The 23784-nt window shown below is 33.5% G+C and overlaps 1 protein-coding gene across 1 annotated transcript in view; it reads left to right on the top strand.

Moving 5' to 3' along the window:
* The window catches only part of Abhd17b (abhydrolase domain containing 17B, depalmitoylase), a 40870-nt gene extending 21024 nt beyond the window's left edge, over positions 1–19846 (top strand). Inside the window, exons 2-4 of the mRNA XM_015492925.2 lie at positions 11355–11824; positions 15160–15339; positions 18294–19846. Coding sequence (XP_015348411.1) covers positions 11358–11824; positions 15160–15339; positions 18294–18513 — 867 coding nt within the window. The 5' untranslated portion in view covers positions 11355–11357 and the 3' untranslated portion in view covers positions 18514–19846. The remainder of the gene's footprint in view (positions 1–11354; positions 11825–15159; positions 15340–18293) is intronic.
* Positions 19847–23784: the final 3938 nt, after the last annotated feature.

The raw sequence follows: 23784 nt of genomic DNA, 5'->3' as shown, positions 1-23784 counted from the left end.
CAAAGTTAAGGAAAATTCTAACATACATTACAAGATGTATAAACCTTAAAGACATAGAGGACCCTAAACCAGTAAAAAAAAAAAAGGCAAAATGTATAATTCCGTTACTTATGCCAGGTACCTAGGGTAGTCACAGTTGGAGAGAGAGTAGAATGGTTGTTGTTGGACTGTGCAAAGGAGAAAATGGAGTTACTGTTTATTGGATATATCATTAGAGAAGATGAAAAAGTTCTGGAGAGAGCTGGTAATGATCATTCTCAGCAGTTGGGTACCCATAACATCTCAGAATTGTACACTAAAAAATGGTCAAATTTTGATGTATGTATATTTTTTCACAATTTCGAAAACAAAATATTCCCCTACAGTGTATAGGAGACACAGAAAACACTCATTTTGGAAAACAGTTCTGGGAAATGGGAACCTCTTATCCGGTTATGAATACCTTCCTATTCTCCACTTGCCCCATCCCCAAAATTACAACTCGGGAACTATAAATTGTCAAATATAAATTAATGTGCTATAAACTAGGTTCTTTGTTTCTTAGTAATGGGGTGAGAATATTAAATTTTACAAGTTATTTCATTCTTTTACATGCAGTGAACGATGAAGTGAATTTGAAACTTATGAGAAGAATCTTAGTCACAACACATTATAGAACTAGAAGAAACCTTAGTATTTAGTTCACACTACTCCTTTTATAGAAAAATAAAGTGAGGTATTGCCTCCTGTGTTAGCCTCTTTGTCACTGTGACCAAAATCCCTGGCAGGAACAACTTAGAGGAGGAAAGATTTATTTTGGTCAGTTTCAGAGGATTCAGTACATGATCAGTGTGCTCTAATACTTTGGGCCTGAGGTGAGGTAGAACATCATGGCAGAACTGCGTGGTGGAAGGAAGTTGCTCAGCTCATGGCAGCCAGGAGGAAAGAGAGAAGAGAAACCCTTCCAAGCCACAACCCCAGTGCCTACTTCCTCAAGTTAGTTTCAGCCCTCCAGTAGTCCATTCAGCTATCAGTGGATTAATCCAGGAACCCTCACAATCCAATCATTGCCTTAAATCTCCACCTCTGAGCCATGCTGCACTGGTGACTGTATGCCTTTGACACATGAGTTTTGGGGGATGTTGCGAATCCAAACCTTCTCAATAGAAGAATTTGCTGGGTAAAATCCCTAATTGCCTCACTGGACTAAGTAATTAAAGCTGTATCATGTTGTAGAATATTTATAAAGTTTCTTCTGTTCTCATAGAAGATGGTAAACAGGACACATTTAGTTGCCCCATAGGCAGGTATGAGTGAGTGAGAAGAAAGGAATTCAGTCCTATCCCCAGAAATCTATCTTTATTCAGACAGTTAAGGGCATCCCAAGCCTATAGCCAGTTGATCCTCCTCTTCAGACTACATCAGTCCTCTGAGTCAACAAATACAAATGAAGCTAAATTTAGTTCTTTCCTCATAAGAAAAATCAGTGAAGAAGCGGTGAAAGCCCAAGGAGCAAATACCTGAAACATTATCAGAATAGCGGGGAAAAAAAAGTATTGAGAATTCAGAGGATATTGCATTTATAAAGCCAAAAAAAAAAAAAGTGGGGTACCAGTAATATGAGCCTCTTTTTAAAAAAGATTGTGTTCACATATTATCAATAATTCTTAAGTTTTCTGAAATGCATGAAAGCCTTGATCAGATTGTTATGCTATGGATAGATACCATGTGGTATGAAATGTGTTAAATAGATATTCACCTGAAAAGTTTCCTAGGAATTTCTTGTAAGTAAGGAAGGAATAATGTGTATTTGTAGAATGTTTCTAGACCAAAGTATTATGACAGCTTTTGTGTTACCTTTGACGATACACTTGATGTACATGTCTTATTGTAGAGGTGCCAAAACTGATGATTAAGGTGGGGGAACATGTGTCTGTTCATGTTTTAGCTTATGCTCAGCAACATGTGGAGGTGTGTCCTGGAAATCTCTGTGATAATTGTACTTTCCAGTTACAAAAAGCTTTATGAGAATCTGGTATACTAAAATATGCAAAAATTGATAACCTGTCTTATTGCTTAATCAGGAATACTTGATTCGTTTTTTAGGGCATGGCCATAGTAGATTATCAATCAAGATTGTAAAAGTAGGGGCTGGAGTTATGGCTCAGTGGTAGAGTGCTTGTCTAGCAAATGTGAGGCACTGGGTTCGATTCTCAGCACCATATTAAAAAAAAAATAAAGCCATTGTGTTCACCTATAACTAAAAATATTTTAAAAAAGATTATAAAAGTATTTAGAATTCTATTTGGGCTAATTCAGAAAACAGCTGGCTAATAGTCACAAGATAGTTTCTTATAGTTTGCTTGCAACTCTAGCTTACATGTAACCTGCCTAGAACATAAATCCTTTTGATAATCAAAACCATACTTTAAAGCATATAAATATCTTGATTAATTTACATTATTTTTTTATAAAACTGGCTTTTATATTAGAATTTTATCAGAAATAAGTTTATAATATTTTTATCAAGATTGGTCTTCTAAAACAGTATTGTGTATGTAATCTCGGTTAAATGTGCTTCATCAGAGAATCTATCAAAATTGCCTGTGTGTACAGAATGAACTTTTGAAGTTAGTATGAATGTGATGCATTTGAGCTCTATTTCTGAGTTGCCTGGGCTTCTAAGGTTCTAATTCAGCACTGCCCAGTAGGATTTGGAATTGTTACTGTGTACTGTATAATTGGTAGCCACTAGCCACATGTGAGTAGTGGAACTAATGAACAAAATATTTAATTTTAACAGATTTAAATTGCTACACATAGTTTGTGACTCCATATTAGATAGTATAATGTCTGATAGGTAGGGGTGTGTGTGTATCTTGCAGTGCTGAGGACTTAACTCAGGGTCTCACACATGCTAGGTAAGATCAAAAGAAAGGCATATCATGGCTCATTTCAGTTATTGTTTAAGGATTTATCATTTATGCCACACACTGTCACCTCAAATCTAGTACGTAACAGGTAACAGCATTCACCAAAATATACTCAAAAAGTGTTATGATCTTTAGAAAGTCATACTCCCAGCCATACTGAACCATACTCCCAGCCTCTTCAAATAGTATTAAAAACTAAGGAAAGACAAAAGTATAGAAATATCTGCATTGAACTGTGTGGACTTCTGACCCAAAATGTGTTTACATGGTATAGTACATAGGCTCTTCAGCCTTTATTTTCTTCTTCTTCTGTAATGTCATGGATACAACTTCTTTATTTCTGATCTTACTGCCTAACTTTTTATTAAAAAATAATAATAATTTATAACCTACACAAGGACTGAAGTATTTTGATGTCTCTTGGTTAGATGCTTGCTATCTTCTCCTCAGTTGTTTCTACCAGTTTTTTTCACTAGTGGAAAAGTAATCTTAGAATCACCCAGTAGATTTTTCCAATTTGAGAAACTTCTCCAAACTAAAGTCAGAATTATCAGGGTATTTGTCAAGTTTATCAACAAAATACCCCAAGTAATTCATTGGCTTTGAGTATGTATAGAATCTTCCTAGTATTTTACATTGTAACTTTAGTATCGAGTATGATTCCTTTTCAAAGAAGAAAATAGTTCTGTTAAAATTTCTCCTTTCAAATTGAAATATAAAAAATCTGATACTCTTTAAAATTTTCCATTTGTTTCTATTCCCATATAGTAGTCTATGCAGCATTTCTTCAGGCAGAGTTGAATGTTGCTAGAAAAGTCACCAGAATTTCAGATTCTGTGATCTCACAGGCAGCTGAATGGTTTTGCTGCTGATTTTTTTTTTTTTACAGTCTAAAAGAAGAAAGAAGTACAACCTACCTCATAGACATAGGAGTTTCACTAGCTATATTTCTCCATAACACAGAAAATGTGTTAAAACATTGTTAAAACATTATGATACCTTCTTTAAAACTTATAAATTATTGTAAATATTCTATATGTTCCAGCTTTACTGAAAAAGGAGCATTTTGACAAACTTCACTGAAGGGTTCAGCTTCTCTGTGTGTATTAAATTGTAAATGTATGGCTCTGTAAAGACCATAACACTTCTTGGGTGTATTTTGGTGAATGCTGTTACCTGTTACATACTAGATTTGAGGTGACTGTTTGTGGCATACATGATGTCCTTAGATAATAACTGAAATGAACCATGATATGCCTTTCTTTGTATCTTTATACCAAGACTACTGAGTTGTTATATATTGATCACCTTTATTATGATAGATTCCCTTGGGTCATTCTCCAGGCCCCCTTTCCACAGAACTGACCTAAATTCCAATTTTTGTTTACATTTTCAGAGTTGAGTGCCTTTGCTGTCACTCTGCTCTACTCTAGTCTTTTCTTTTTGTTAATAAACATCTACTCTGTTTGTTCACATCAGGTGTTAGTAGGTTCTGTTTTAAGTATATATTTTTTTTCTGTTTTCTTCATCTGTTCATCTAAAACATCGGGTTTTAATATTTGTAACCAAAATAAGCATGAGTGGAACTGGGACTGTAGCTCAGTGGTAGAGCACTTGTCTAGCATGCGTCTAGGGGATTCAGTCCCCATCACTGCAGAGAAATATCAAAATTGATGAGTTTTTTCCTTACAATAGCAGACAAACCGTTTTTACATTTTGTGCAGTCTTCGTGTTTTTAATTATTTTTGTTCTTGAATTATTAGAGATTTGTTTATTTTTAAAAATCTAGGAAATGCTTGTTTTGGGGAACATTGGAAATTCTAGAAGCTATTTGTTAAATTTTAATTTAGATTTCTCTTTGTGACCTAAGTTCTGACATTACATAAAACAGTATGTGAAATTACTTTCCCAGATTTATACATATAGAGACCAGGTCCAAAGTAATTCATCTTAGACTTTACAATGTATTTTTTAACATGAAATCTAGTATTAGCAAAGTTTGCTATGTATTATTTATTACCTACACTGTAAATAGGATAAGATATTGACTCAACATAGATTTTATTTAGAGCACAGCTTTCAGAATATCACACAAAATGAAGGAAAGATAAGTTTTCATTAATGTTTTCTCTGACCCTATTTTATAAGAGTTTGCCAAGTTAATCTGCATTATTACCAAGAAACAATAGGGAGATGAAAAGAAGTTTTTCAGTAAATTATAATTACATCAGAAATCGACATGAATAATGTTAGTAATTTATGTTAGAGTAGAAGGAGGTATAGTAGTAGATCATTCTGTTAGGGGTGTAAAAGAACCGATGCTCATCTTTTTCCTTTGTCAGTGCGCAGGAAAAAGTTACCAGGAGAAGCAGATTCTTAAATTATTTCATATAATTTTAGGAAATTCCTCTTGCTATAAGTGAAGTGTAAGGATAAGGGGGTAGGTAGCTCAGTAGTAGAAATTTTGAGGGTGTGAGTTCTCTAGCATCAAACTTTAAAAGGCGGAGGGGAAGAAAGAAAAAGAATCCTTTGTTGAAAGTAAATCCTAATTTTCACAATAGGTCTCCTTCCCCACAACTTAGATGCATAGATTTTCATTTATCTGCTTCTGTTTTGTTTCCACATACTAAACATAAGCAATAGTTTCCTCAATTTTTTTGTGCATTCTTTCTAAACATGTATGTTTAAAACCTTTCATTCCTTTTTATTCCATTGTGTGGATATACTACATTTTGTTTACCCATTAATCAAACATTTGCGTTGTTTTATTTCACTTTTTGTCTTTATAAATATGCTGCTGTGAACATTCATGTACATGTTTTTCTGTAGACATAGGTTTTCATTCCTCTTGCAATACCCAGAAGTTATTTTTGAGTTAATTTCTTGTTGAAATGGTAACTACCAGACTGATTTTGTGGCATCATTTTACTTACCCAGAAAATGTCCAGTTTTTCCACATTTTAACCAACCCTTGCTATTAACTGTCTTTCATTATAGCCATCCTAGTGGGTTTGAGGTGATATTTCATTGTGGTTTTGATTTGTATCTTCCTAATGACTATTGGTGTTGAACAGCTTTTCACAAGCTTAATTGGCCATGTGTCTGTCTTTGGAGAAATGCTGTTCAGATCCTTTGCCCATTTTTAAATTGTTTTATTTAGAGTTTTTGTTGAGTTTTTTTTTTATATAGATTATCTTTTCATTGTTAAATTATGGAAATTCTTCTTATATTCTAGATATAAGTCTGTTCAACAGATTCATTATTTACAAGTATTTACTCTCATTCAGTAGGTTGTCTTCACTGTCTTGGTGGTATGCTCTCAAGCACAAAAGTTTTAGAAGTTCATTTGTCTATTTTCTTTGTTATTTGTGCTTTCAGTGTCATATTGACTTTTGTATCTAGATAGTCATGTCATCTGTAGATCATGATTTTTGTTTCTGTGTTATCTATAGGTTTTTCTTAGTCTTAATTATTAATGTGGAAAACTACTTTGGTTTAATGTTGGAAGTGTCATCATTCTTTCAACTATAGTACTTCATGTTTTATGTGCATTTTACATATTGTTTCTGTACTTTTGTGCAGTCCTTACTCACTTTTAGTATAAAGATTGTAATAGCTTCAGGAAGTGAGTTTTGAGTATTTATTATTTCTGGAATAACTTTTCTTGGAAAGTGTTTTAGGTGAAGGTGGCTTTTTTTTATTTCCTTTTCAAATTCTCACGGTTATTTATGTTTTCTTGCCTCTTGTTTCTTATGCCAATTTATTCCTTTTGCATTACTCAAGAAATTATGCATTTGAGGTCATTTAATTTATTGACAGGTACTCTTTGGGGAGTGGTTACTGGGGGTTGAATTTGGAAACTTTTACCCCTGAGCTACATTCCCAGCCCTTTTAAGTATTTACTCTCATTCAATAGATTGTCTTCACTGTCTTGGTGTTTCTTAAGACAGGATCTGGCTAAGTTGCTTAAGGTCTTGCTAAGTTTCTGCAGCTGGCCTTGAACCTGCAATCCTCCTTTATCAACCTCCCAAATCACTGGTATAACAGCTCTTGCTGCCACTGAGTTGCCTTTTTAAAAAACTTTTTCCTGTAGCTCTTTCTCCTTTTACATGTAGCATTTTGTTAGTCACTTTTCTGTCACTATAACAAATATAACCTGAGATAACCAACTTATAAAGAGAAAAGTTTTTATATTTGCTCATATTTTTGAAGGTTCCTATTTATGATTAGTTGGCCCTTTTGACTTTTGGGCTCTGGTAAGGAAGCACATCATGGCAGAAACGTAGAAAAGCCATATTGCTTACTTCACATGACCAGAAAGTGAAAAAGAAGCAAAGAGGATTGGGATTCCAAGGACCCCTTCAAGGGCAAACTTCCAGTGACCTAAAGACAACCAACACTAGGCCCTAGCTCCTAAGTGTTTCACCACATACCAATATTGCCATCCTGGTCATCAGTGTTTTTAACACATGGGCCTTTGGGGGACACCCAAAAAATAAACTTATAACATTTACCTCCTCACAGTCAGTGTTGTTTGAGGACCCTTTCAACAAAATAGAGATTATGAATTCATTCTCTAGAGTCATTCCATTTATCGCTTCCAGAATTTTACCAGCTATGTGACTACTGGCAAGTTCTATAGCTATTCTGTGCCTCTGTTTCCTCAATTGCAAAGTGGGTATAAACATAGTACCTATGAAGATCAGTAGAAGTAGAGGAAGGGACCAGGGGTGGGATGCAGGGAGGAAGTAGGCAAGTGCTAGAAAGTGTTATTGGCAAATTATATTGTTATATTGTGTGCATATGTACAACAACAAATCTCATCATCATGTATACCTGTAATGCACCAATAAAAAATATGGGGAAAAAAGATAGTCCCTATGTCAGGGTGTTGTTGAAAGAATAAAATGGGTTAATATATTTTTAAAAAAGCATTTAGAATAGTCTCTGGCACTGAGTAGATATTCTGTTAATACTGTTTGCAAATAGTCACAATGGAAACCTTTTCTAAGAATCAAGTTTTGGTTCTTCATTTTGTTATCTACCATTAATTTTTTTGTTGTTATTTTCTCTTACTCTTTTCTTGTGTTGGGTACTCTGAAAAAAAAAAAGCTAATATAACTACATTAGATATAGCCTGCAAAGTATAATTTTCTTACTACTTTTAGCTGACTTGTTAAGAGTTGCTTATCACTGTCATTCTGAACAAGTCAGATTCCCCAGCACATTTTCATCTCTTAATATTCCCTAACTATACTCCATTTCTCTCCATGTTGGTATTCTCTAGAACTTTTATTCTGGATTGTTAGAGATATATTTTACTACCTTTAAAAATGTATTTCCTCTCCGGTCATGGTTGTGCATGCCTGTAATCCCATCAGCTTGGGAGGCTGAGGCAGGAGGATCCCAAGTTCAAAGCCAGCCTAAGCTTTTAGCATAAGAGGCTCTTTTCAGAGGATCTGGATATATGTCTCAGGGGTTAAACACCGCAGGTTTGGTTTCCAGTAACCCCTATCCCCAACAAAAAAATTGCTCATTACTTACTTGCACATTGTATTAGCTATTCTCCTTTATTTCTCATAATTTCAGATATGAATTCTCTTGGAATTTATTTCCTTCCTTGCTAGTGTTTTTCAAAAAAGGTCTTTGGCTTGATAAGTCTTTTGAGTTATTGTATGCCTATAGCTATCTTTATTTTATTCTTATAATAAAATGATATTTCAGTTATGTGAAAAGCATAAGTTTAAAATTTTTAGTTTCTTTTAAAACTGTCTTCCAATGTGTTTGGTTTCTGGTGTTGCTGTTGAAAACTGACTTATTCAGTTGAAAGTGAGATCCATGCTTCCTTTTTAGAAACTTTTGGGTTTGTTTCTAGTGTTTTCCAGTTTTACTATAGTGTGTCTAGCTGTGAGAGTTGTCTTCGATATCCTTTTTTCACTTTTGGAGCTATTTCAATATGAATTATCTTTAATTTTAAGAAGATCTTAAGTCTTTTTATCTTCTGTTTTTTTTTCCTTTTTATTTTCCTCAGACTCTTATGGCATACATATTGGCATTTCTTCTAAATTTTATTTTCTATTTTCTCTTATCACCCTGAAATTCTGGCCCGATCCTCCAACTTAACTAATGTGTTCTTCAACTGCTAAACCAATTCATTTTTCCAATCCATCAATAGCTTTTCCAGTCCAACAACACCTAATAATTTTTTAAACTAGGAATTTCCAGTTGGGTTTTTCTTTATAACGGTTTTCCTGCTTCATCTTATAAGTAGTTTTTCTGTTTTTTAAAAAGGATTTATTATAACTTATTTTAAATCCTTAATTTGTCTGGTTCAAAAATCTGCTTCTGGGCTGGGGTTGTGGCTCAGCAGTAGAGTGCTCGCCTTGCATGTGCGAAACTCTGGGTTCGATCCTCAGCACCACATACAAACATAAACAAGTGAAATAAAGGTATTATGTCCAACTACAACTAAAAAATAAATATTTAAAAAAATCTGCTTCTACTATAAATTCAGTTTGTTGTCTCTTAAGACTTATCTTCCTAAAGAATGAGTCACTGCCTTGTCATTTCAGGTTTTTGTTTGTTTGTTTGTTTTATGTTGGTTTTGTTTGTTTGTTGCTGTTTTCCCAAGGATAACTAGTAAATATTTTCATTCAGATAAGTTTGTAAGTTGGACTTGAAGTTATCTAAATTTAACAAGCTATGTCAATGCTTTTTTTTTTAAATCAAGAATAAAATGTTTTCCCTCAGTAACTTGCTCAACTCAGTTCACAGTAAAACTTTGAAATTTACAGAGAAGAAGGCAATAATTTTTTTTAAAAAGTAGGTCTATATTTCTACCCTATTTCAGATTATTTGGAAAGTGATAATTTGTGAGTTATCACTGAATGGGCTGTAGTTATCTGGCTTTTGGGCAGTGGAGGTAAGAATAATTTCTTTTGCCACCATTAAGAAGGACAGATTGTTTTTTCATTACACAAGACCTTGGCATTGCAGTTTTGTGTGCTTCTTTCCTTTGATGTTTTAAATCCTTAGAAGCATCTGCAGCATTATGTATGTTCTGTTAGCCAGGTTTATTTTATTTTATTTTTTTGTAGTTGTAGGTGAACAGAATGCCTTTATTTTATTTTTTTTTATGTGGTGCTGAGGATCGAACCCAGTGCCTCATGCATACTAGGCAAGCGCTCTGCCGCTGAGCTACAGCCCCAGCCCCAGCCCAGCCAGATTTATTTTAAGACTAATTTAGTATGTAAGAGTCTTCATGGTTAAGAAGTAAATTATAGGAATATAGTTTAGCTATATATAGTTTACTTATTAATTGAGCTTTTAATTGACTGTTGTAGGTCAACATTGATTATTAAACACACTGCCTTGATATATCATACCTTTATAACTCATATATATCAGGTCAACTGTTCTGAAATAGAACATATTCTTTGCCTTGCTAAGCCCTGTGCATGCCCTCAGAACTCTCTCAGCACATATTTCAGGAAGCTAGTTAAAGTTAGCACTGTAGATATTGCATAATTTTATTTCTATTATAATTCTTATTCCAACTAGGCTAACACTCAGACTGTATTTGGTTTAAAAGAATTCAGGTAAACATCAAGTAAAGGTTTTTCCAAATCAGATACAGTGATGCATGTCTGTAATCCCAGCTTCTTCACAGGGCTGAGGCAGGAAGATCACACGTTTGAGACCAGCCTTAGCAACTCAGTGAGATCCTGTCTCAAAATAAAAAATAAAATGAAAAGGGCTGGGAATGTAGCTCAGTAGTAGAATGTCCCGGGTTTAAAAAAAAAAATGTTTATAATATCTGCCCTCTTCTGTCCTTCCTTTACTCATTTTTTTAAAACCTTTCATGTCATGTTTAGCCTTGTTTTCCTTCTTCTTGCACTATTTCAGCTTCTTTCTACTTACTGTGTTTGCACTGGGAAATCAACACATTATATTACTATAGAGTATATTTTGATTCAGTATTGAATGAAAAGGGCATTCTTTCCTTTTCATATATTTTCATGTATTCTCAATTCTTTAGTCACTCTCCTAAAGTGATTTCCTCTCGTTTTTGGTATAATGATGTACATTGAATTAAACAGAAAGTACAAACTAACCTAAAGATAATTTATATCATCTATATTATTTGTAAATGAATACCTCTGCACCTTTCATATTTTTGTTAAATGAGAATAATGATCATCACTATTTGAAACATAAAATATTTGAGTCTGCCTATTGGCCAGGAATATTTGCCTCACTTCAGTGTTTAATGTATTCCTAGGAAGATGCCAAAAAGCTCTTGGGAGAAGGATACTTGAAATTATAGTACTAGATGTTAACCACCAGTAGTATTTGTTCAGGTCTTTGTTTTAATCTATTATATGAGAATACAGAGTCCACATTCAGTTATTAAAACCTGTGTGATTTCCTTTTCTTTTTCAGAAGATGAATAATCTTTCGTTTAGTGAGCTGTGTTGCCTCTTCTGCTGTCCTCCTTGCCCAGGGAAAATTGCTTCTAAACTAGCATTTTTGCCACCTGATCCAACTTACACACTGATGTGTGATGAAAGTGGAAGCCGCTGGACTTTACACCTCTCAGAACGAGCAGACTGGCAGTATTCTTCTAGAGAAAAAGATGCTATCGAATGTTTCATGACTGGAACCAGTAAAGGCAACAGAATTGCCTGTATGTTTGTGCGTTGCTCACCCAATGCCAAATATACTTTACTTTTTTCACATGGAAATGCTGTTGATCTTGGTCAGATGAGCAGCTTTTACATAGGACTGGGATCACGGATTAATTGTAATATATTCTCATATGATTATTCTGGATATGGTGCAAGTTCTGGGAAGCCAACAGAGAAGAACCTCTATGCAGATATTGAAGCTGCCTGGCTTAGTCTTAGGACAAGGTAAATTGTGACTGGGAATTGCTTTTTACACAATAGTTGGTTTTACTACATATTCCTTGAACTACCATGTAAAGATTATATTTACCAATGTTAATAGTCCAACTTTTAGGTTTCAGTTTTAAATTTTATAGAATAACAAACTTTTTTATTTAAAGATAGCTCAGATTTGTATATGTATTAATGCATGTATGTGTGAATTTTTAAAGTTAAATGCAACGATGAATATTTGGTTTTAAAAAACTTATTGGTGCATGATATACAAATAATTACTCAAAATTTCAGCATTTTAAGGGAATGAGTAAAAAAACAGTAATTCAATATTATTTAAAGGTGAGATTTTACTTTACATTCTGGACTCCTAAACTTTGGAGAAATAATCTCAAGTTTTTGTAAATTATTTATTATCAATGCAGTTAGTGTACAATAAATAGATATCTAAGTTTTCTGATGTTATATACTGATAAGCTGCCTGACTTCCAGAGTATTGTACTAAAGAACTAAAACACAAAGAAAACTTACTATTTCTAATTTAATATTTAAAATATTAATGATGTCAAAGAACCTCCTCATTGTTTGTTAATAGGTGTAACTTTTTTAGAAATATAAAACTCTTTTTCAACTGTACTGATATTAGTTTCATTAGGCCTTAAATAAACAAAATACTACCCACTTTTCAAAGTCAACCATTGGAATATTATATTTCACAAAGTATTATAATCTTTTAAAATACTGAAATAATTGATGTGATTCATATAACAAAGATATAAAGTATAGCTTGATAATGTGGTTTTGGGAGAGTGGTTCAAATCCTTTTTGAATTAATTTTTATTGGTGTACCGTATTCATACATATAAAATAGTGGAATTCATTTTTACACGTAGAAGTGGAATTTATTTTGTCATAGTTATATATGCACATAGCATGATTTGGTCAATTTCATCTATAATAATGATTTTGAAGGTGCAAAGGTAAAGTAGATAGCCTCTATTATTAGTGCTTAACATAGAAGGACAACTTTTTTGAAACAAAACATGAGTATATGTCTATCGAAAAATATTCCCTCTTTTGATTAGTCAGCTTTCTTTTTTCCTGTCAGATTTTTTGTTTGTTTTCTGGTAGTGGTGATTGAACCCAGGGGCATTCTACCACTGAGCCACATCTTCCGCCCTTTTACATTTTTTTAATTTTTGAGACAGGACTTGCTAAGTTATTGATGCTGGCCTTCAACTTGTCATCCTTCTGCTTCAGTCTCCTGAGTTGCTAGGATTACAAGCATGCACCACTGCACCTGGCCAGATACCAATTTGAAGGAAACTTTCTAAAATGATTGCCTGTCTTGAATAATTAATTTTAACACGTTTGATAACAAGTATTAATGAGGAACAAGTGCAGAATAAATTCTTAAATAATCCCACATACTGTTTGAGCTCTCCTGTATGATTTTTCATAACTAAGCACAGTTGAAAGAGTTAGTAGTCTTGGGAAATTTATTCAACTCCTCTGAGTCTGTTTCCTCGTCTTTTTACTGAAAAAGTTGAGTGTAATGATCTCCAAAATTCTTTGTAGTTCTGAAAATCTATCCTCTAACAAAATGTATATAATTAGAATACATGCCATGTATTTCTTTTACCAGCCAAAAGTAAAATGTTAAGTAATCAGGAAGAGGGAAATAAATAAATGAACTTTTCAACTGGGAAAATAATCCCAGTTTCTGACCTTTTGATGGGTCAACAGAAAATAAAGGCCTGGTTTTCACCATTTAGCCTTCTCTCACAAATCTTGAGCTCTGCATGTGTGTGCTCTCGTGGAAAGAACACTGTACCAGGCAGGAATCAGTTTACCTGGGTTATAATTATAGGTCTATCATTAACTTTGAACATCTGCTCATTAAGCAACTCAACTAGATTATATGGTCTCTAAAGTCCTTTCTAACTCATACTATTCTGAAATTGTTCATGCTTAATTAGGAGATGTCTCTGCTATTCTTGCCATTGCTCATTTGAGCCCACAACCTATAATTGCCACCAACAGTGCTTCTATTCATCTGACAGCAGTAGTGCAATGTTAGGAGTTGTGCTGTGACTGCACACATTCTCTCTCCTAATATCTTCTTTTCTAAGGAGCATGTACAACTAGGTAAATTGTAAATAAAAAGGCATTTCTGAGTTGAGTGACATTTAGAGTCAGGTGTAGCTGGAAACCCCACTTCTGGGTCATATCACAGATGTTTGTGGAAGAAACTATGTGGAGGTATGTCACTAACTGGATAATTCAAATAGTCTTGTGCTCCTGGAAGAGAACACATGGGTATTTAGCCTTGCTCTTTCCTGGTGAATGTTCAGATTCTCAGAAAGCTCCCTTACCTTTCCAAAAGACCAGATGGTGCTTGCTGGGCAAATGGCTCTTGGCTACCAGAAATGACTACTGTCTGCCTTGTAGGTGGAAAGACATATTTAAGGTCACTATAACCCTTCACCTTACATTCATTAGCTCCTGTATCACTTCACCTACAATTCAAGTAGTTTACAGTTGGGACAGTTATACTGTGGATAAATACAGTTCCTGGAACATAGTAGATAACCAATAAATATTTATTGAGTCAGTGAGTTCACATTTTTAGATCTGTAGCAGTGTTAAAAGGGGTAAAATACTCCTGAGACTTGTAGAATGAAGTCTGTTCATAATTAACCAAACCACATGGTGTTTGGAATTGTATTTTATCTGTTGATCTTTTCAATCATTAGTCTATTTTTACAGGTAAACAAACTTTAAGATAAATTGTAATTTGATTTTGACTAAAATTTTTATACTCATTCCAGACCATAACTATATGTAGCATTTTTATTCTCAGTATCTAGATAAATAAAGAACTTTTGTTAAGGTATTATATAGACAACAATTATAACATAAGGTATTCTATAGGACAACAATATGCCAGATTTGAATTAGTAGAGCTTAATAAGTGATTTAATAAATGTGTGTGGGTGAGGGCGGGGTACTGGGGATTGATCTCAAGGGCAATTAAATAAGCTGAGAATATAGATGAAATAAGCTGAGAATATAGAGCTTACTAAGTAGCATTAAAAATGATGGTGATAGGGCTGGAGGTATAGCTTAGTGATAGAGCACTTGTTAGCATGTGGAAGCCCTGGGTTCAATCCCCAACACTACAGAAAAAGAAAAAGTTAAAAAAACAACAACAACATGATGGTGATAACTAAGAAAGTTCAATTTTAAATATAAATTGATATTGTCTAATTTTTTCATTCTAATAGCAAATCTTTAGAGAATGATGGAACATTGCTTGTCCAACTTTTAACTTTTGAATTTTATAGATATGGCATTCGTCCTGAAAATGTGATCATATATGGCCAAAGTATAGGTACAGTACCATCTGTGGATCTTGCTGCTCGGTATGAGAGTGCTGCTGTTATTCTTCATTCTCCTTTGACCTCTGGAATGAGAGTTGCTTTTCCTGATACAAAGAAGACCTACTGTTTTGATGCATTCCCAAAGTAAGTGGCAATATTCAAAATAGTTCAATTCCAAGATGCATTTAAGGGAATTTTTTTTTCTTTCATAGCATGCATTGATGATACAGTTTATTCAGCCATAAACTGTTTTACATCACATAGAAATTATGAAGGGTTGTGGCTCAGTGGTAGAGTGTTTGCCTAGCACATGTGAGGCACTGGGTTCTATTCTCAGCATTACATGTAAATGAATGAATAAAATAAAGTTCCATCAATATCTTAAAAAATTAAATAAAAAAAGAAAAAGAAATTGTGAAAAACTAATGTGAAAAGGATATTGGCAGGTGACCAGTAAGGAGGCTGAAATGTTTGAGTAATAGTAATCTACATAAGAAGTACCAAGGAGGGCCTTGTACCCTGGGTAATGGCAGTAGTATTGCAGAGAAGGGAAATGACAGAACTGAGTAAGACTCTAAAGTTTCTGCCTTGAGCTGCCAACATATGATGATGCCATTGAGTAAGATAAAAAAAAAAAAAAAAAACCTGGAGAAGACTAGGTAGAAGGAAATATGAGTGAATAATTTCTAGTTAATGACACCTAATTTACAAAAAAAGGTTGAGTCTTAAATGAGCTAGAATAAGTATTATCATCACAAAATTTGCAAACATACAGTATTAAATGGATTGAAAGAAAGGCAGCTTCTTCATGTTTCTCGAGATAAGCAGATATTCTCTTCTGCTTCTCTTCATAGTTAGAAAAATCTATGTCCTGTTTTACTCAGAGGGGAGAAAGACAAAAAGGAAGAAACTGGCAAATTTCAGTCTTCTTTCTTTTCTTGGCAGCAACACAAAAGATTTTTTTTTTTTTTTTTTTGTGAGTGACAGGCCAAAAGCCAATCTATCCTTTGGTTCTTTTTTAATTTTTTATCCTTTGGTTCTTTAGAAGAACTATGGAGGTTATTTCAAAGCATAAATCTTTTTATGTTGGCCAGAATGTGATCATTTTAATAGGGAAGCTTATGGGAGCATGTGATCTTATCATTCAAGCAGGCTGTGGGAGGTAGGGGGGAAGGGATTTTGTTTTGTTAAATTTTTATTTTGCTTTATTTTTGTGATGCTGGAACCCAGGACCTCTTGCATGTTAAGTAAGCACTCTACCACTGTGGCTTTTTAATTGTTTTTGGTTTAGTTTTGTTTTAGGTATATACATTATGCAACTTCTGTTTAGCTGAATGGTAGTAATGAATGTAGGGAAGTGATGGCGTCTATACCATTGCCATCTTATATTTCTGTCTAGCTCCCGTTTTTACTTCACATGAGCAGAAATAGCATTGGTTGTAAATTATTTTAAAACAGTTTGTTTTTTAAAGTTTTAATTCCTTTATAGTTAAAACATCTTTCTGATAAAAAATAATACAAGAATTTTTCTTAGCAAATTCAGCCTTGAATTATTTCACTGATTAATTTCTTTCTTTGCAAGATTTTTTTTTTAATTGAATTAGGGATTGAATTCAAGGGTGCTTTACCACTGAGCTACATCCTCAGCTCTTTTAATTAATAATAATGATGATGATGATGGTGATGATGATGATGATTTTTGAGGCAGGATCTCACTAAGTTGCTTAGGTCCTCTCTAAAATGCAAAGCTGGCCTCAAACTTGCAGTCCTCCTATCTCAGCTTCTCAAGCCACTGTAATTATAAGCATGTATCACTGTGTCTGGTGATTTTCTTTTTTTAAGGCTGTAATGTTATCTTTCTCTCTCTCAAAAGTTCTTGAAAAACCTTTTTCTTTATAAGGTTTCTTCTCTTTCTGACTGACTCCTCTAAGTTGTCTTTTGAAAATTCTGTTTATTTTGATCTCTATCTTATATTTGAGGTATTCTCTTCCAATATCTAATAATTCTTGGCTGTCTGCTCATATATACGAGTGTAAAACTAAAGAACTAATCTAATCTAATCAATAAAGAAAGCTCTTTTTAAAATTGCCCTTGGGCGCTGGGGATGTGGCTCAAGTGGTAGCGCGCTTGCCTGGCATGTGTGCGGCCTGGGTTCGATCCTCAGCACCACATACGAACGAAGATGTTGTGTCCGCCGAAAAACTAAAAAATAAATATTAAAAAAAAAATTCTCTCTCTTTCTTAAAAAAAAAAAAGCCCCTTGGGCGGTGAAGGCCTAGCTTCCAGTATTCTTGGAAACCAAGTAGGGTTCATAATAGCCAGAATATATGAGTATTCTGTAACTGATACCTCTACCTTAAACTCTGACAATTCTGAGTTCACAGAACCTTCAGTCTTGGGGGAAGGTGGCTTACCACCTAGCTGCAATTGAGAGGTAAAGGGGACCTATGAAAGAGGAGGATATGTTTTAACAGACTGAACAAATTCTCTATATTCTAATCCCCCACCTTTATCTCCATAGCAAATTCCTTAGCCTTCTTTGTTACAAATTGGGTTGCTTCTTCACTTTACCCTTCTGTCTGCTTAAAGTTGTATTTGCTTTCTCCTATCCTTTTAATCAGTTCTCTCTCACATTCACTTATTTTCTAGCTTTAAAATTTTGGTGCATTAACATTCTTCCTATCTTTGTTTGTTTATTCCCTCAAAATAAGAACAAAACCCAAAATGTTTTGTTGTGATTTTAGTATGAAATTAGGAGGGAGAATATGAGTGCAGAAGGAGATAAAATTGGCACATACTTGAAATTGTTCTTAATTTCTGTCTTTGAAAGCTTAAGTTTTCCTGAGTTTAAAAACAAAAATCAGTATTTTAGAACAGTGCAAAAGGATGACAGCATTGAATGACTCCACCAAAGCAGAAGTACATGAAGGTCACTTTCCTCAGTTAGACTTAATATAAAAGGCAACTTTTGAATCTTAAAATCTGATTTAATCTTAGAGATCAAATATTTAAATTTTCTGTTATAGCACAAGAAAATTTCTTTCTTTTTACATAGCCATATTATTGAGTCTTCTTACCCCTCTCTCTTTCCCCTACAGCATTGACAAAATCTCTAAGATAACCTCTCCAGTATTAATAATTCATGGGACTGAAGATGAAGTTATTGACTTTTCACATGGCCTCGCATTATTTGAGCGTTGCCAAAGACCTGTGGAGCCTCTGTGGGTTGAAGGAGCAGGACATAATGATGTGGAACTTTATGGACAGTACCTTGAAAGGTTGAAACAGTTTGTGTCACAGGAACTGGTAAATTTGTAAAATATTCTGTAAATTTGCATACTGGATTTTCTTTTCTTGCTGAACTGCACTCTTTGGTAAATAATATAAAACCTGAAGGTTTTGTTTACAAATCATGTCAGTTGCCTTCAAAAATGTACAGGTAATGATTTGTTAACAGACTTAATGAAGGTTTTAATTACCAGAAATAGAAACTGGAAATAACAGTATCATGCAGTCAGGCTGTGTAATTTATATTTTTTCTGTGAATTTTTTTTAAACATCAAGATGAGTACTGTATGAAATTTTAATTAGTTCTATAAAATCAAATGCTGTAAAAGTATTGCCAAATGCTTTTGCATATCAGAAACAAATTTATAAATATTTTTAAAACATCTCAATGTACTAAATCTTATCCTGATATACAAATGATGTAATATTCTTTAAAAAAGCTGTATATCTAAAGCAATTCAAGTACTCATAATAGAATAAACTGTAAAAATAAAATTTTAAAACATCAAGTTAAATAGGGTTCATCTAACCCTGTTGTACAGGGATAGGAGCTTAAATGGCTATTTTATTGTAAAATACATTGAATTTTCTGTATTCTCGTTATAATACATTTATCCTAAAAATGAAGTAAGTCTTAATTTTTATGCCATCTGTTAATTTACCAATTAGTTACCTTGTAAATGCAGTCATAGTGGCACTGAATTTTAACTAGTTTGGATTTATAAGTTTGATACTGTGAGGCAACTACTTAAATTTTATTTAGTTACCTAAAAGGCATTTAGGGTTTCAAGACTGATTTGTAATGCAACGTTGTTTTCAAATTTTGACTAATCTTGTAGAATTGTAGTACTACTCTTCATTGTATGAAAACCTGAAAGTCCATTAGTTGTTCTTCAATACCACAAACAGACTGGCTATTTGGACTTTTTTCACTTTGGCTATTTTTAAGAATAGGACCCACTCATTTGGGTTACTATCTAAGAATTTCATGGATTTACTCCTGTATGCAGGAGGTAATAAAACATTTAATTCATAAGTTTTATATTAACCAGTATAGTAAAAAATAAAGCTCACACACAAAAACTAAGTTGCCTTTCCTTGAATGAATCCTGCCTGAATAAAACAATGAAAGAAAAATAAAAATAAAATTAACGGTATGTAGTCTAATTTGTAAATGAATGAATATTGAAATAATACACACTGTGGATATCTTTTAAGGCCTTATGTAGTTTTAATTGTTCTGCTTGTTCTGTGGTTATGTCTAAGACTATAGTATATGATTCTCTACAACGTATATCAAGTATTGTGAATGCTTTGGTTCAGATGTGTCAAATTAACAGTAAAACAACAAATATACCACTCAGCTGTGCTTGTTTGCCTTCTTCCATCCTCCTTACTCCTACACAAGAGTGAAAAATGCCCATTCACCTTTATAAGACTCAGTTCTGAAATTTTCTGAGTTTTTTATTAACATCTATTATTTGTACATATTAGTAGGATTCAGTATGATATTTCCATACGTGTATATAGCATGTACTGATAAATCACCTTACTTCTTCCACTCCTTCCTGCCCCTGTCTCCAATAATCACTAGTCTATTTTCAGGTCAAATTTTTTAGCTTCAGCATATGAGAGAGACAATGGCAGTGTCTGGCTTATTTCACTTAACATAATGTCTTACAGTTTTATCCATTTTGCTGCAAATAACAGGATTTCATTCTTTATGTCCAAATAATGTGTGTGTGCACATATATGAAGTATATAAAAAACACATTTTCTTTATCCATTCATGTGTGCATTGGGCATCTAGGCTGATTCTGTATCTTGGCTATTATGAATAGTACTACAATAAGCAAAGGGCATCCCAGGGTTCTTTTTGGTATGCTAATTTCATTTCTTTGGACTTTTTACCCAGAAGTGGGGATAACTAGATCATATGGTAGGTCTGATTTTAGTTTTTTAAGGAACTTTCTTACTGTTCTGCTTAATGGCTGAATTAATTTACATTACTGTCAACAATGTGTAGGAGTTCCTTTATCTTCTCACTAATATTTGGGGTTTTTTTGTTGTTGTGTTTTGTTTTGTTATTTATTTATTTATATTTTTGTTTATATTGTTCTTTTGTTTCTTTTTAATATCCTTTCTAACTGGGGTGATATGGTGTCATTGTAGGTTTCATTTGCATTTCCCTGATGACTAATGAAACTGAGCATTTTTTCCATCTATTTCTGTGTATTGTTTCTTCAATTTTGTTTCCTGTGCTTTGTGGGGTTCAAGCCAAAAAATCATTGCCTATGCCAGTGTCTTGAAATGTTTCCACTTCCAGTAGTTTCAGGGTCCTATATTTAGGTTTATATTTTGATCTGTCTTGGGTTTATTTTTGTCTAGAGTGGGAGATAGGGTTCAAGTTTCAGTCTTCCACACGTGGGTATCCAGTTTTCCCAGCACTATTTATTGAAGAGGCACCCTGGTGCCTAGCTCTTTTGATTTCTTTGATGACCTATTGTTTATTCAAAAATGAGTTGTTCAGTCTCCATGTATTTGTATAATTTCTGAAGTTTTTCTTATTGATATCAGTTTCATTGAATTACTATCTAGTTTCATTCCTTTGTTTTCAGAAATGATGTAGAATATGATTTCAATTTTTTTGAATTTTTTAAGACTGTGTCCTAATATATTTCCTATTCTAGAGAAAATTCAGTGCACTCATGGAAAGAATTTTTTTGCACTAGTTGGATGGACTGTTCTGTACATGTTTAGTTTATTTGATCTCTTGTGTTTTGTTGTTGTTTGGCACTGGGGATTGAACCCAGGGGTGCTACTGACTCAAATCCCCAGCCCTTTTTCTTTTCTTTTTCTTTCTTTCTTTTTTTTTTTTTGGGGGGGGGGGGGGTCTAAATGATTTGTCCATTGATGAAAGCGGGATGTCTTAAAGGTCCCCCATTATTGTTTTGAAACACATTTCTCCCTTTTTGTCTAATAGTGTTTTATAAAATTGGGTGCTCTGACATTAAATGTATATAGATTTACAATAATCATCTCTATTATTGAATTGTTCCCTTACCCATTTTAAAAGTTAACCTTCTTTGTCCCTTCTTACAAATTTTATCTCAAAAGTCTATTTTGTAGTGATCATGCTACTTAGTATTTGCTCATTCATTAACAATTATTGAATGTCTAAGCCATACAAAACCCTTGCTTGCCAGCACCATAAAATAGAGTATAAGTGGGAAAAGAAGTAGTAGTAGAGATTTTTGCTTGTTAGAAATAGCATATAGAGCCTGGGGTTGTGACTCAGTGGTAGAGCCCTTGCCTAGTATGTATGAGGCATTGGGTTCGATTCTCAGTACCACATATAAGTAAATAAATGAAATAAAGGTCCATCAACAACTTAAAAAAAAATTTTAAAGAAAAGTAATAACATATAAGTCATTTGTTTAGAAACTGATTTAATTTAGGGTTGTAAAAATACATTATGAGGAAATAATATGAACAGTGATAGACAAATCATATTGCAGCATTAATGTACTTTTAAGATGCTGTGAAAGAATGATCACAAATTAGAGAAAATCCTGAAGTGTTTTACCAAGTCAAAATCCCAAAGGCTTTGAAGGATGACTGAGGAAGCTAACTATACTCAAATATTTGAGAGAAATTTACACTTTATTCTTTTGGATCTCAGTGGAACTAGGTGAAGGTTACAAAATGGCAGATGAGACTACAGTTTAAGGAAGACTTTGCTGGGCATGGTGGCATACTCAGCAACTCGGGAGGAAGTGCCCTGGTGCAAGCTGAGTACCAAAAGAGAAACTGATTATTATTTGTCCACCAAAGAGGAGGATTGTCCTCCTGAGAGTTAACAAGTATCTTACCACCAGAAATACAGCAGAAGCTGAAGAGCATCCTTTATTCATGCCTCAGAAGAAATTCCAGATTTATGTGGGACATTGAACTAGATGTGCTACATGTAAGTTCTTTAATATTTTATATTGCATTCAGATTTCCTCTACATATTCCTCAGAGGATCATTTGCCCAGTGCTTTCTGGAAGATAGTATGATGTAGAAGAATTAACTTGACACTCAGGTCTGGAGCAATATACTTTTGAACTATAAAACAGCATAAATTTATTTGCTCTCCAATTTTATATTTGCTCCAAGATTCTTCCATATCAGCTATTTTTTTTTTAATGAATGGTAAATTGGTGGGTTGTGCCTTTGCAATTCTTAAATTAGTGATTTGTGTGTTTAAGGTAATTGTTTTTATTAGGTACAGTGACAGCTATTTAGTTGTGTTAAAATCTAGTAAGAATGATGACCATGGTCGCATGAATAGTGTTTATTTCAGCAGCCTGTTTAGTGTAAGAGCTGAGAATTTAAGCAATTACATTGAAAAATATATCAAAGTAGTTATTACTAAGTGGATATAGTTTGTTATGTTGATTTAAGCAATATACTTAAATATCATGATAGCATACTGCATTCTAATAAAGTATACTCCAGATGTTCAGTAACAATTTATACATATGATACTCATTCTCAGAATTTACAGAAGGGACAAAGAAGGTATTTATCCGATTTTTAAATGGATTTTTCCTCTGAAGGAAGCAAACACCTTTATGCTGGAAATGACCCACTTGATATTAGCATTAAAAAATAATAAATGAAAAGGAAATGGGAAGTATAGAGTCTTTACAAATGTCATTGAGCTGAAAGCTATTAAAATGGTTCTTCAATAAGAAGCGAGGTGGACTTCATTGTTTTGTTTTGTATTCCTCTATTTCTTGTAGACCATGTATTGAATGTGTATGGTACAATTTAACATTTCTCAAAGAGTTTTTATTAGTATGTTTCAAGAACAGCATTCTTATATTGGAAAAATAGAGGGAAATGTTGTTTTTAATAAGTCACATTTTATCTGATAAAATGCAAATTTCATCTATCTTACTACTTTACCCAGAATTGAAAAAATTTCCAAAGTAACTGCTTACAGCAGTATATGGTATAGAGGAAGGGAGAGTAGCAGGGAGGTATGTGGATATAGTGGAATCTGAATTAAAAATTTTAAATGTACCATTCATTTCCAAAATCCCTATGGAATATGGTAGGTTATTTAAATGCCTAACAACTCTGGTAAAAGTCAAAGGCCATCAATTTTACTTCATGAGAGTTTGCTCCTTTTGAGTCTGTCTGAACTTTCTATGTCTAGACAAAAGAATGGAAAGGAGGGAGACAGAGAGAGGAAATTAGCCTATATATATATCTGAATATATGTGATGTTATCAAGAATATAATTAGCCACA

This window comes from Marmota marmota, unplaced genomic scaffold, assembly GCF_001458135.2.
Source record: "Marmota marmota marmota unplaced genomic scaffold, marMar, whole genome shotgun sequence".
Lineage (NCBI taxonomy): Eukaryota > Metazoa > Chordata > Mammalia > Rodentia > Sciuridae > Marmota > Marmota marmota.
This window is presented reverse-complemented; position numbering and strand designations above follow the sequence as displayed.